The 14797-nt window shown below is 50.8% G+C and overlaps 1 protein-coding gene across 2 annotated transcripts in view; it reads left to right on the top strand.

Annotated features, from left to right (window-relative positions):
* The window catches only part of DPYSL2 (dihydropyrimidinase like 2), a 128247-nt gene that overhangs the window by 94940 nt on the left and 18510 nt on the right, over positions 1-14797 (top strand). For both annotated transcript variants that reach the window (XM_059372919.1, XM_059372929.1), the window contains exons 4-8: positions 2546-2710; positions 5317-5378; positions 5864-5944; positions 6513-6581; positions 11630-11750. In XM_059372919.1, coding sequence (XP_059228902.1) covers positions 2546-2710; positions 5317-5378; positions 5864-5944; positions 6513-6581; positions 11630-11750 — 498 coding nt within the window. The remainder of the gene's footprint in view (positions 1-2545; positions 2711-5316; positions 5379-5863; positions 5945-6512; positions 6582-11629; positions 11751-14797) is intronic.

Genomic DNA, 14797 nt, shown 5'->3' with positions numbered 1-14797 from the left:
GGAGTGAATTCAGGTGGTAGGAGAAGGAAATGGGAAGAGATCTGCACTCAGGGATGTTCAGACGGGCTCAAGGCACACAGACCTGCTCCAAGAGAGAGGACTACAAATGGGAATTCTCAGCCCAGACCTACAGAATCTGAAACTCTGGGGGTGATGTCCAGGAACCTGTGTTTTCATAAGCTCTCAAGAGAATTCTTAAACACACTCAAGTTTGAGTAGCTTAGCACCAGACGACCGAACATCTACTTGAGGTTGAACAGGAAAATCTGGCTGAGTTCCTGGAAGGGCACCTCTTTCTGTGCTCGGCCTGATCTTGCCGGGAGGAGTGCGCGCTGGACGGGAGCATTCATTCATTCATCAGAGACGTTCATCGAGCACTTCCTCTATCCAGGCACTCAGTCCCGGCACAGAGGGAGTTTACATCCTAGTGGGGGGGGGAGTCAGATAGCAAACCACGGTAGGGGGGACAGGGGCAGAAATGAGTGCTGATGGGGATGCGATCCTGGGATAGTGATGACGAGGCAAAGATGCCCAAGTAAGAGCCAGGGGACTGGGTTTCCGGAGCGAGAACTGCTTGCTGGTGCAAAGGCCCAGAGGTGGGAGGGGTCAGGCAGGTCAAGGAATGAAAACAGCTGGGGGCTGATGGTAGTGAGCAGGGCTCGGGGCAGAGAGTACCAGGGTGAGATGAGACCCAGTCCACGGGACGAGTAGAGGGGATTTGAATCTGGATTCTCAAGGTGGTGGACTGCTACTGAAAGACTCATCGGCAGAATGACAGGATCTGGGGAAAGACTTAAGAAGACCCATCTGGCAGCTTATGCAGAGTGCTGTGGTGGGACGGGCAATGAAGCCGGCAAATGACTAGGGAGATTCTGTGATGGCCACAAAGTCATATTTTCTCCTCCTCCTCCTTCTCTTCCCCCCACTCCCCCTTTCCTCTTCTGGCATTGTGGGGGGGGTGGGGCACAGTTTAAGAAAATTGGAACTGTTTTGTCAGGGTTTCTATGTTAGCATTGTACAGATGGAACCGACTCGCATTCCCAGTGCACGTCCTCATTGCTTTCATTAGATAATTCTGTATGTGATACAGAATTATGGGTCCAGCGGTGCGTGGACCCATTTAATTACATACACTATTGCTTATTAAGAAAGCATTTCATCAAAAGAAGATTCAGCTTAGAGGCCCACATTTTTGAGACCTATAAAACCAAGCTCAGTGGATTACCGTTCAGCAGCATCTGCAAGATTTGATCCGTTTCAGAAATTCGAGCTCACTAGCATTGCCGGGCTGGCATTTTTTTTTAGTGGAGAACTGCTTCCCTGGGTGTAGACAATCTAATATTTTATTTAGAAGAATGATTCATTGCTTTTGGTGTGTGGAGTCCTGGGTTTTATATTCTTCGTTGCGTAAATTTGCTTCGACCTTGGACCAGCCTTTTTGCTTTATATTTTAGTGTCTTTGTGTAGAAGATGGGGAGTAGTTGTTCTGGTAAACCGCTTATCATCAGGGTAACCGGGTACGAGCTCTCTGAGATTTAGAGATACGGTACCTCTGCAAAGACCTTGTGGCAGAAGGGAGCAGGAACTGAAAGGTAGCCCCTGTGGTTGGAGAACAGAGTGCAAGGTAGAGATAATCCAGAGTGATGTTGCAGATATAGGCAAGAGCCAAGCTGGGCAGAATCTTGCGGCCCTTGCTGGGGACTCGATTCCCTATCTTAAGAGCAAGGGGAGGCTGTTGGAGGATTTAAATAAGTGAATGACAGAAAATCAATAGATAACGCTGTTTCATCCAGTCCTCCTAAGAAATGTGTGTGGCAGTTCATATCCCCATTTGAAACAATCCAGAAACTTAGGGTGCTGGAGATTAAGCCACTTATCCAAGAGCACATACTGGTAGGTGTTGGAGCCAGAGATCAACTCAGGTCAGCTGGAGTCCGAAGTCCCCTGACCTCCATCTCCGCCTAACTCAATACCAATATAACAATAACCACCATTTTAAAAGATGCTTTGAGTTCTTAAGACGAAAGATCTCCCTTAAATTACAAAGTGGTATTATGCGGCAGAAATATGAGCGGCGTAGAGAGATTGGATATGCCGGGAACCTTTAAAAGCCCCAGTCTGCATGGCTGTGGTCCAGCATCTTCAAGTTCCTTGCCGTCTGGTGGGGACGTCTCACTGGCAGCTATCTCACACGAAAAGGGCTGGCAGCTCTGGCCGGCCATTTGACACTGCCATTGTCCATAAGGACTCATTGTCTGTGAAATGTGTCCGAGGTACGTGTTTTCAGGTCCTTTGAACTGGGTGATCAGATCTGGGCAGTGCCTGCGTGGTTTCACCAGGGTAATCACTCACACCATGCCAAGTTTCTGCTTTCTTCCTCTGGGGGAGTCTGCTGTTTTCAGGTTATTCTTATAAGCTGATTATAGAGATCACCATCTCGATTTTGAACCCAAGGAGCCTTGTTCAAGGTTGCAATGGGAAAACAGCTGCTGACATTGGCCCTCAAGACTTCTGTTGGTGACGACTGGTGTCTCTTCTTTTCTAGTTGACCATGTCGTGCCTGAGCCTGGGACAAGCCTGCTGGCAGCCTTCGACCAGTGGAGGGAATGGGCTGACAGCAAGTCGTGCTGTGACTACTCTCTGCACGTGGATATCACTGAGTGGCATAAGGGCATCCAGGAGGAGATGGAGGCTCTGGTGAAGGACCACGGTAGGTTGTGCTGACCAGTGGGCTCTGGGGAGAGTCCACCTTCGGTGCCTGAGCCGGTGCAGCTCTGTGAAGGATTGCTCTGTGAATCTCGCTAGCAGATCCCTTTTGTGCCTTACCTCCTCATCTGCCAGGAGAGAGGGTTGGACTGCAGCTAGGGCCCACTGGAGATGACCATACCCAGTGCAGTAGCAGAAGCTTCTGTGGACATGAGAACTTGAGCCTCACCATGGGGACTGGTTCTTATGGAACAGCTGCTCACAGCTTACTGGCTTGAGGGAACTGCACCCAGCCAGGTTGCAGAGTTGAGGCCAAGGATTTGGGCAGTCATGGGGCGGGGGCCCAGGATGCTGAGTGGGGGACTCAGGAAAGCTCTTTGTACAGATCCATAAGAACCAGGATAAGATTTGAGGGTGAGGAGCCTCTGGGACAACCTGAACAGTCTTTCTTTCTTTCTTTTTTAAACAAAGATTTATTTATGTATTTTATTTTATTTATTTTTTTTTTTTTAAAGATTTTATTTATTTATTTGACAGAGAGAGATCACAAGTAGGCAGAGACACAGGCAGAGAGAGAGAGAGGAGGAAGCAGGCTCCCCGCTGAGCAGAGAGCCCGATGCGGGACTCGATCCCAGGACCCTGAGATCATGACCTGAGCCGAAGGCAGCGGCCCAACCCACTGAGCCACCCAGGCGCCCTATTTATGTATTTTAGAGGAAGTGAGAGTGGCAGCAGGAGGAGTAGAAGGCGAGAGAGAATGTCAAGCAGCCTCCCCTTGGAGCGCAGAGCCCGATGCAGGGCTTGATCTCATGACCCTGAGGTCGTGACCTGAGCCAAAACCAAGACTCAGCCATGTAACTACCTGAGCCACTCAGGTCTCCAAGTTCTTTTTTATTCCATAGGACTATTTTAGGGAGTAGGATTCCAGAGGTTGGGCCCTGGAAGATTCACGGGGAGGCTGGAGGAAAGGGAACTACCTCAAGGTATCTCTGGAACCGTTTTGTCCAAAGGAACCTCGAGAGTTTGGGTGTTATCGCCAAATCCCATGATCTGCTGGGGCCCTCTGGAGCTTGGCTATAGGCTAGACTCCTGGGGTGACATGTTGACCTCACTGGATCTTAACTGTCAGGGATGCACCTGTTGCTCTCAGGTTCCAAGACTTCTAAGCTCAGAAGTACCATGAGCTGTGAGTAAAATAGCAGGAGGGAAATCTCCAGGCATGGGTATGACAGGTATCCATAAACGTGGCAGAAAACACCCAGAATGAAAGTCTGGACTCCTATGACCTTGGGGAATTAACTTAAATTTTTTAAGTCTCAATTTTAGAAAAATCTCTCACATGAGAGTATTAGACTAGATATCCTAAGATTCTTTCTGGTATGAAGATCCCACCTAAAAGAAAGTAGGTCACCCTTGACCTTTCTTATTTTTGAGAATACTGAGGCCCCAGAGGGTTTAACTTTCCATACTGAAAGTAAATTGACTTCAGATCAGCCAGGAGGGTTCCCATAGCAACTGTTGCCTGGTAGGAGAGAAAGGCTGGGATGTCCTGAGCCATTGAACCTGGGGCAGCGTCCAGCACCCCAGGTGGCGTGAATTAAGCTCCAGGACTAGAAGGTTGTCAGTGCAGTGGTTTATGTTTGTGATGGATGTGGGACAGGGATGTCCGGTCTGGTGCCTCGGTGACAAGGACTCTGAAATGCCAGGGTGAGAATTGCGACATGGGCTTATTGGACCCTTTCTTACTTAAAAGGTTTCTAAAAAATCAGCTTGGAGTAGTTGATTTACCAAAGACGAGGCATTTATTACAGATCTTCATCCCCCTGAATCTTCTCATTTGTGTTCTTAAAGTCCTGACAGTTGAGGGCAGCTTTTATTTTTTAATTTTTTAAATTGTGGTAAAATACAGCATAACCTAAATTTTGCCATCTGAGTCCCTTTTAAATGTACAGTCCAGTGGGCAATCATTATACTCTCCATCCCCAGAACTTTTAATCTTTCCAAACAGGAACTCCACACCTGTTAAACACAAACCCCAACCCCTCACCCCTGCCCCCTCCTCTAACCCCTGGTAAAGCCCAATTCTCTGTCTCTGTAAGTTTGACATATAAATGGAGTCCTGCATGTCTGTCCTTTAATGACCGGCATATTTTCCTTCGCATCATGTCCTCAGGGTTCATCCATGTGACAGGATTTCCGTCCTGTTGTATGGCTGCATGACATTTCGTGTATCCATTCGTCTGTCAGTGGACACTTCTGCCTTTTGGCTGTTGTGAGTAACAGCGCTGTGTATCTGGTTGGATATACAAAGCAGGCAACTTCCAGTTTCAATAAACTTAGAGAAGAACTGTCAGGATACTAAAAAGCACTTTTGCACCCCAGTCTTAGTTTTTTTGTTTTTTGTTTTTACCAACTCTTTATGTTTTACCTCATGTGCTTTATCCTTGTTTCTCTGCTCTGTCTCTGTGTGTCTCTCTCTCCTGTCCTTCCTCTCTTTATTTCTCTCTCTATACACATATGGCACTGTATCATATCTTTCTTACTTGCTTCTGGATTATTTGGTTTATGCATTAAAGTCACATTTCTGCCTCTGTTTTGTCTATCCACTAGGGGTAAATTCCTTCCTTGTGTACATGGCTTTCAAGGATCGCTTCCAGCTAACTGATTCCCAGGTAAGGAAAGTAGGCTTTCTGCCCAAGCTCACAGGCATTTAGTACGTTGGGTCCAATGCTGTTGTCTTGGAAGCTGCCTCCAGTGTATGTCCCTTAGCTTCGTGGGAATGACTAGTGGATGAGGGCCCTGGGGTAACTTTACCTTTAGGGAGGGTATGACCCCAGTGTCCTGGCCACCCCCTAGGACTGGTGTTCCACCAGGCTCTGGAGTAGGCCTTGGAGCTCCCTCTTTGGGACAACATGGCCCAGAGGTGTCCTCCATGAGCCTCACCTACTCCCCGTCCTTTAGGTCATGCCTCCTCTTGATTCCTGGGTGGTCCTGCTCTGCCACGGGGGGCCAGAAGCCTTGACCTTGGGGCTTGTCAAGAGAGCTGGCTTGAGCAGGAGCAGCCATGGGTGCTGTTTCTGACTCCTGTGACTGGCAGAGGCATGGCTGTGCTTGTAAACAGGGAGATGGAAACCCCTGTCTCTGTTCTCCCCCCCAGATCTATGAAGTCCTGAGCGTGATTCGGGATATCGGTGCCATCGCCCAAGTCCATGCAGAGAACGGTGACATCATTGCAGAGGTACGGCGCTTTCCTCCTCGTGCTGTCTTCGTGACCTACAGGGCGAGCGGCGGGCTCGGGAAAGGGAAGGCACTCTGTAGGCCAGCTGCAAGGAGGAAAAAAGCAGGGTGACCCAGTGCCACTATCCTAGGGCCCAGGGCTGGCAGTCTCACTGGCAGCACGGATGTTGGTGACACGCACCTTCCTGTGTTTTATGGGGCTCTCCGCCTGTTCCCTTTCCACAGAGGAGCCATTTGTCCCGGTGCTGGCACGGAGCTGCCTCCGGGGTGGGCAGGATGGGCGGGATGGGTGACCCCACACAGACATTTGACACTGTGGCCCAGGGCTGGGCACACATGGGGTTTCAGCATCCCAGGGGAAGAGCTGAACACACTTGGGAGCTCAGGTAGGGCTGGGGACAGTGTAGTGAGCCCTTCTATTCCCGAGGTCCTGGGATGAGGGCTGAGCGGTTAGCAGGGTCGTTTTTTACATCTTACCCGAGTAACTTTTTGGGTCAAAGATCTCTAGCCATCAGACCCATGTGCAGTCCAGCTCTCACTGATGGCCTGGCTTTCTTTCAACCTTGCAGGAACAGCAGAGGATCCTGGATCTGGGCATCACAGGCCCCGAGGGTCATGTGCTGAGCCGGCCTGAGGAGGTGAACATCTGTTGAATGGGACGCATGACTCAGTATCCCCTGGGGGCCGCCAGAGCCACATAGAACCCACTTCCCGTCGAGACTGGGGCTTCTCAGGATCTGAATTTGGGCCCTCTGAGAAGTCACAGGTTACATGTGTGGGTGTCTATGTAGGCAGTGTGAGGTCCTCGCCTGAGCTGTAGAGGAGAGCCGTGGGGATTGTTTAGCTGGAGGCTCTCCCTTGTGTCTCTGAGCCACCACGTCCTTTCTTGGGTAGACACAAACAGCTTCTTATTAGCCTCCTGCAATGTGGGTTTCGTGGTTCATAATGTGGGGCCTCCAGAATCTCACCATCGCCAGGACGTCGTCATGGGGATCTAAAGACTCTTCTAAATTGCTAAAGGGCATAAGGAGAATTGTCAGTTTTTCCATGGTAGGTCTGGGCGGGATATCAGCAGAGAGGGGCAGACAATCTTCCAGACACTGAGGGATCACAGAGCAGGAGCACACAGGGTGAGAGTCACTGTCTTGGATGGTTAGGCTAGTGAGACAGAAGGGAGGTACTCACATCATACATACTGGGGAGTCTGTTTTTCTAAACTTAGAATATGTGACCTTTTCGGAAATCAGCTGCTTGATGAAAGGCTCCGTGGAGGTCAGGCTTTTGTGGACCTGGTCAGCTCTCAGCAAAGAGAATGCTGGGTGTCTCATGGAAACCAACAGACTCTTCGTACAAGAGAGAAGTGACAGGCAGTGACAGTCCTCAAGGAGCTGGCTGTTGGCTTTAGCAGTAGGATTTTTCCTTATGGCAACAGGTGGAAGGAGATGCTTGATCAGAGGAGTATGAATGGGACCAGTGCCTGCAAAGCACAGAGCTTGAGAACGGGAGGTTCCCTCTGGCCCTGGGAAGGGTGCAGTTTCTGACCTGTGGTGCAGGGGCCACCGGCTCCCCCTAAGAAGATAGATTTGTAAGGGTTTGGAGTCCAAAGGTGCCATCAAGATTGTCCGGGTTGGGGTGGGAGGGCAGGCTATCTATAGCTTTTTCCCTCTGACTTTGGGGAAAAAAGTGAGGCTGGAAAAGGAGAAAGAAAGTCAGAAAGAAGCTGGAAAAAGAGAAGGGGGAGGAGGCCCTTGGAATGTCCTGCACACACAGAGGATTTGTATTTCCTTGTCCTGCCCTTCTTCCTATACATGCGCATGCACACAGACAGAAACAGACAGACACACACATAGAGACAGAGCCACAGACATACACACACACCAGGGCACCTTTGGCACCATCTGTGGCCCTCAGGACACCCTCCTCTTGTCAGATGAAGGACAGAAACCGTGACATTTCCAGTACTGTCCGGTCCCGCTCCGGGCCTTAGGGTTCCTGTCACACCGTCCAACCTTCCACGCACACTAGAAAGCCGAAGGGCTGAGCTGGGGCTGGCACATGGGTGAGGGAGGTTGAAAGTGACTCTTGTGGCCCCTGTGCGTGCTATCGCTGGGGCTGGTGGACAGGGACTTGGGGAGGAACTGATCGGAGAGAGAGGGTGATAATCCCCGTCGCTGATGCTCAGAGTACCCAAGGCTGGCTTTGTACACTAGTGTGTACATGTAACATATACACACACGTGTACACATGTATACACGCATACTGGGAATGCTTGCCCTTGCATGTTTGCACGCATGCACCTGTGTGTGCATGTGCACACAAACGCACACTGGGGAGCCCCAGCTCACTATAAAGCTGGTGGGCCCCTGTAACCAGTGATGACACCTGGCTCAGAGAGTGTGCTCTCCCCTTTGTCCAGTTGTCCTAGTTGCAGGTGGGGGAGGAGATGTTGCCCTCTGAGAAGAGCCAGTGCCACTTACCTTGGTTCACGAAGCTACTTCTGAGAGCCAGAATCTTGTTGAACTTGTAAGAGCCTTCCTGGGGGCTTGCTTTGCTTTTTCCTTCTGTCTGTCCTAGTATCCCCAGATCCCTGCAGACTTAAACACAAGATGCAAGCCCAGGGTTTGTGAAATGGGCAAAAGCTATTGGATGAGAGTTGTTCTCGTTGCTCTTTTGACCGCTAAAGTCAAACCCGTTCTTCCACGATCAGACACAGGAGGTTTCCCTTGTAGCAGTTGTTGCGTGGAGAATTTCGACATCCCCAGCCGTGGATTATGAGGCTTCCTTTGGGGACTGGCAGGTCTGGAGTGCTCCGATTTGAGGAGCTCTGGGCTTTTGGGCAGTGCCCTGTTGTCTCACAAGAGGCTGTAGTGGATGCTTTCCAGGGTCCCCTGCTTCTTAGCTGATCAGAGGCTCCCTCTCGGCCCCAGCATTTGGTTCTTCCCCTGAGCAGATGCACCCTTAAGGACAGCCCCTTGAGCTAGCAGGCATGAGCCGCCACCTTCTCCCACAGCTCCTGGTGATGACTTTTCTGTTTGTTTCGGGGCATCTGTCGTGTGTTAGACCCTCTGTGGATAAAAAAGAGAAGAGAGCAGGAGCTTGAGCTAGGCAGGGCAGTGAGGGAAATCCAGCCCGCTTGCCACCAGCAGCCGTTGACCTCATAGGAACACGTCCTTCCTTCCCGTGTCGTGCCCTGTCGCCACATCGTGGTGGTTAACTTGGCTCGGTTCTCCCCAGGCCCAGCTGGGAAGATGGAGAGGAGACACCACCGGGGATGTGGAAATCTAGAAACGGCCTGGCCGCCCGGTGGTACCCCGTGTGCATAATGACCGGGCCTGCTGGGACAGCAAGACAAACGCGGAGGGGCTTGAGGCTGAGATGGGGAGGAAGAGACAGGTGGAGAGTAAGTAGGGAGGGAAGACTGTGATGGGCTCTGGGCTGGAAGACTGGCAGCAGGGAGGAAAGTGGGAGACACAGGGATGAGGGTGACAGGGACAAAATACCATTTCCAGAGAAGGGAGCTTTCCAGCGGGGCCCTGTCGGAAGTGCGGCTGGGCTATGAGACATGGAGGACGGGCGTGCGAGGGTGTGTGGTGTACAGACACTGCTGTGTATTCTGATTGTCTGGTGCATACCGACACTGTTGTGTGTTCCTAGGTGAGTGGCTGTCCTCTCTGGATCTTGGGGTGCCTGACCTTAAAAAATCAGCAAGGCTGGATGACCTCTCCAACCCCTTGATAACTCTACTGAGATAAACACAATTTTTTAAAAGAAATTTTTGAGCTGTAATAGTATTTTCACAATATTTCAAGTGGGTGTTGTTTAAATCCATTCACTGCGTGTAAGGGGTATGCACAGGTACACACAGAAGGGTAAATGTGGATCCCTTGACGGTTCTGGAAGGAACCCAGAGACTTGGGGTTTAAGTGACCTCTTTGCATGAGGTAACCTTGTAGTCAGGCCTGTGCCCTCACTGGGGCATGTGCTGTGGCGGGGGAGGGGTTAGAGCTCCCCTCACGGAGGATGAGCAAATCCACACAGGGCCCCGGGATGCCCATCCTGTAGGCCCCCCCATAGAACTGGCACTTTCGCTCCATTTACTTCCTCGTTGGTCTGATTTCACATTCCAGTTCACCCAGGACAGTCCCAGCCCGTGCCCGTTGCTTCCATGCCGTTATTAATAGTGCCTCTGTTCACTTTCAGAAGTGTTGGTGTTGGGCCCATTAGTTGGGTTAGTCACTGGCGCCCCTGGGAAGCCATGAGGCTTCTAGAGAAGTTCTTTGCGCGCTTCACACTGTGGACTCTTGAAGTGACCTCAGAGATTCTGGCCGTCCCTCCTCTGTGCTGCCCCTGGCCAGAGGCACTTCTGTTGTAACTGGAGTCAGGGAGAAGGCGGGCGGGTGGCTCAGCTATTCCAGGAATTAAAAACATTTGGAGGTTTAATGAGCTTTTGCAAGAGCCATTTGGTTTGCCGTTGAATTTTGAGGCCTCTCTCTTTACATAGCTGATGCCCGAAAGGACCAACGTGAATGAAGTTGTCTTCGTTTATGAAATTAGATTACCAGTTAACGCCATTGTAGAACTTCAGCTCTTGGTCCAGCTCCTGTAGAAGCTTGGTTGGCTAAGATAATTCAGTTAGGAGCTCAGCTACCTCTTAGGAAAAGTAGCAGCTCGCTTTAACTGTTAACATACAATACAGTAATTTATTTGCTCAGTAAAGATTTTGGAGCGCTGCTGTGTACCAGGCACTACACAGGGAACTCTTGGGGGTGGGGCACAGAAGATACAAAAAATCTGAGTTGAACTGGCCCCTTGGTGTGAGGTGTTGAAGTCCCAGCTTCTGCCAGGATTTAGGGAGGGAACAAAAGGCTTTTTGAGAGCCATCATTCTACCATTGCACGGGCTCTGCACTTGTCCGTTCTAACACATATATCTGTAGGGTATACCTTGCGCTCAGTAGTCTTACTTGGCCAGGTAGTCAGCAGCAATCACTTGGGGTCTCTGGGTTATTATTCGTTGAAGCATCAGGTTTAAGGAATCGTGAATTGGAACAGCTCTCCCATCCCGCACTGAGGCTCATACCAGCCTGTGCAGCCACAGACATGTTACCCATACTGAAGACCATGGCTTGCCGCAAATCTGCCTGCTCCCAGAGCCCTGTAAGGTCACATTGCTCCTTGCGTCCCATTTATGAGTGTCAGATAGAAGCCCAGCACAAAAATCTCATCCCTGGATGGCTTGACTCAAGACCCTGCAGCTGGAAGGAAAGCACTGACTTGGGGGCAATCCCTATCCGTGCCCGGTGGTTTTCTCAGAGGAGCAAGCATTAAAAATCACCTAGAGCTCTTAAAACCCACATTCTGGGTCCCATCCCCAGAGTTACTGATCCGCTGGTTCCGGGAAGGGCTGGAGAGTCTGCATTTCTTATCAGCTGCTCCCGGCTGATGCTGATGGTGTAGGTCTGCTGGGCACCCTTCCAGCCACTCACAGGGTCTCGGAAGGAATTGCCCCATCATTTCCACCCACCTGTTTTGAGTTACCCTGGGAAAGTCCTATCCCCCTCCTGTGATGCTGCTCAGGGCAAAACCCTGAGGACGTGGTGGCAGCCTCTCATTCCTCTCCGCCTCCCTTGGTGGGTTGAGGGTGCAGACTGGGTACAGCTCTCTCACATCCACGTGCTCCTCTGCAGGTCGAGGCTGAAGCTGTGAACCGCTCGATTACCATCGCCAACCAGACCAACTGCCCCCTGTACGTCACCAAGGTGATGAGCAAGAGTGCGGCCGAAGTCATCGCCCAGGCCCGGAAAAAGGGTGAGTTTTGCCTTACCGGCTGTCTGACTGAGGGCAGGTTCGCGAGGGAGGCAGGCGTCTCCTTTTCCAGACCTGCGTGCCAAGTGGGCTGTGTTCATCACGTTCCAGCATTAACCTAATTACCACCGAGCGAGGCAGGGAGCTCCAGTTTCTCCGTCTGTTCCACTGCGGCCACCTCGTCACTGTCTATTTAAAGCCGCGCACAAAGAGTGGGTGGGTGAGCACATTTCCCTCCCGCCCCCGCCCCCATAGACAAGTTGGCCTTGACTCGATGCAGTCTCCATAAACTAGGCACACAGATGGCGTCCGTGTCCATCTGCCCCAGAGTCCTTCTGGAGAGCATTCTATTGCAAAATGAGTCCCTGCTCTGTGGCTGGTAGTGATTTCTGCCCGGGTGAGTAAGACAGTGTTGTGAGGGAGTAGGGCAGAGAGCGTTTTGCCCCCAGGCCCTCCTCATGTCTAGTTCTCTGGGTGCTTGAGTCGCTTCCTGTAAATTATATTGACCTATTCGGGGCTGAGGCTGGCACTAGGGAGCCCATTGAGAAGTTTCTTGGGAGCTAGTTGACTAAGTACAGCCTCCCTTGCTGCTTCCAAAGGTTGGTCCGTGGCACCCCTTATACGTTATGAATGCAACAGACCTCTCCTGTCATCTGCCATGGTTTTGAGTCCTCACACCACCCACGTGTCCTGGGCTTGGGAGTCCAGGTTTGCGGACAGCCCAATGGCACCTGGTTTGTGAGGGTGCATGTCCTGGCCTCATCATTTCTCTCCTGATCTTTGTCTGGCTTTCTCCTGGTCTCTCTCTCGTTCTCTCTTTCTGTCCCTTTATCTCTGTGTTTTTCTTTCTCTGCCAAGAAGGGAGCGGTGTGACCTTTATGCTTCTGTTTCCAGTTTTCTGCGGGATGTGATCGCATGCAGAAGGACCGTAGAAGTCCTTCAATGGTGGGTGACTTGGTGCGAGTCCTAGAACAGATTGCTCAATGACCACTGAGTCAGCTTGTCCCCAGAGATGATGGCTTCCAGACGGACCCAGCAGTTCGTTGCCCGGGCTCCTTGGAGCTCTCCCGGGGGCCTCTGCCTGGAAGCTTGGCCACGCAGGGTTGCTGTGTTCCTATCCTCCTGGACACCTGCCCTCTCCTGGCTGCTAGTAGGAATTGCCTTTTCGAAGTAAAGCGACAGTCACTGGAGTAAGGTATCCACTCAGAATCAGCGTGGAGTTGTTTTCTGGGAGATGCTGTGGATGATCTCTGTCAGTGACCCGCCCTCGCCTGGGCCCTTTGTCTTTCTGGGCACATGTTTGCTTCAGCCTCAGCCCCTAACACTGATCACAGAACCACTGCTTCCACGGAGCATGGGGACAGTTGGCACAGTGTCTGGAAAGAGGAAGTGAGTGGGTAGCTTTAGTTATTTTAGGAACCATGCTGTACCCAGATGATGATAATAGGCAAGGAGTTAAGAGTCTCCTGGGGCATAGGGCATAGGGCATTTTAACATAATTTTAATATAATTTAACGTTCCATTTACCAGAATGGAAAACCCGAGAACCTGCTTTCTGATTCAGACTTTTCACTTGTCCAAACAGGAGGGTGGAGGAGTCAGTCTCTGAGAACTTGGTCCTGGCGGCTGGCACCAGCCCTGATCTGGGGCTCAGAGTGCTGTGAGCCAGCTTGGTGGGCAGCTCAGGGGCTTCTCCTTCCCGTGCCTCAGTTTCCTTATTTGAAAAGGAGAGATGGAGTATGTTACTGGAAAGTCCAGCCCCGCTCTAATACTCTCACCCCAGTGCCTGATGAGTCCCTCTGTCGTCTTTTGGACTTTGACCCTGTGTGTGTATTGGGCAGTGAGCACTAAGAAGGGACTACTTTGGTCTGTTCCAGAACCTTCCACCTGTGAGTCCTCAGTGTGGTGCCTCCAACACAGTTCCTGCGGTGGCTTTTGCATTCCAACCGACCTTCTGTAGTCTGTGGAACCCTTTGCTTTCCTTGGGCCTGAGCTGCCAGAAGGGAATTTCCGGTGCATTTGGGTGCTAATGAGCAAGAATTAGAGATCCTTGCTTGCTTGTGGGCTCTTAAGGCTCTTTCCGTCTTGTTGGAACTTCATCATAACAACTTTGGGAGGCAGCCCGGGCAGGAATTTTTGTGCTTTGGTTTACTTTGCAGCTGAGTAAACCGAAGCTCAGAGCTAGTGTGTGGTAGGATTGGGCTTGATTGTCAGGTGCCTGACTTCAGGCCTGAAGAGCCACACGAGTAGCTTCATGTTTTGAGATTATTTTTAAATGAGCAGTGCTGGTATGTGTTGGGGTTTAGTTTCTTTCTTTCTTTCTTTCTTTCTTTCTTTCTTTCTTTCTTTCTATTTTTTTTGAAGATTTTATTTATTTGACACAGAGAGAGGGAACATACAACCAGGGGGAGTAGCAGGCAGAGGGAGAAGGAGAAGCAGGCTCCCCACAGAGCAGGGAGCCCGATGTGGTCTCTATCCCAGGACCTCAGAATCATGACCTGAGCTGAAGGCAGATGTTTAACTGACTGAGCCACCCGGTGTCCCCATTGGGGTTTTGTTTCTTGACAAACCTGGTAGAAACTTGAGCTTGTGGGACTCCTGGGTGGCTCAGTGGGTTAAAGCATCTGCCTTCAGCTCAGGTCATGATCCTGTGGTCCTGGGATCAAGCCCCACATCGGGCTCTTTGCTCAGCAGGGAGCCTGCTTCCTCCTCTCTTTCTCTGCCTGCCTCTCTGCCTACTTGTGATCTCTGTCTGTCAAATAAATAAATAAAATCTTAAAAAAAAAAAAAGAAACTTGAGCTTGTCACTTAGTAGAGTTGTGTGTAATACAGAAGTAAAGATTCCCAAACAACCAAGAAGGAAGTAGGATAAGGTTTTATTACACATTTGCGTTCTGGGATTAGTGTGTCCTGTCCTGGATCAAATCCCAGCTCGCATGCATGAGGATGTGATGCCAGGCAGTTCCCATACCATCACTAGATCTCATTTTCTGCGAGGGCAGGGGCTAGCGATAGTGACTTATCTTGTAGGGTGAAGATGGCACCTAACA

This window comes from Mustela nigripes, chromosome 1, assembly GCF_022355385.1.
Source record: "Mustela nigripes isolate SB6536 chromosome 1, MUSNIG.SB6536, whole genome shotgun sequence".
Lineage (NCBI taxonomy): Eukaryota > Metazoa > Chordata > Mammalia > Carnivora > Mustelidae > Mustela > Mustela nigripes.
Note: the sequence above shows the minus strand (reverse complement) of the source record. Positions and strands in the feature narration are given on the sequence as shown.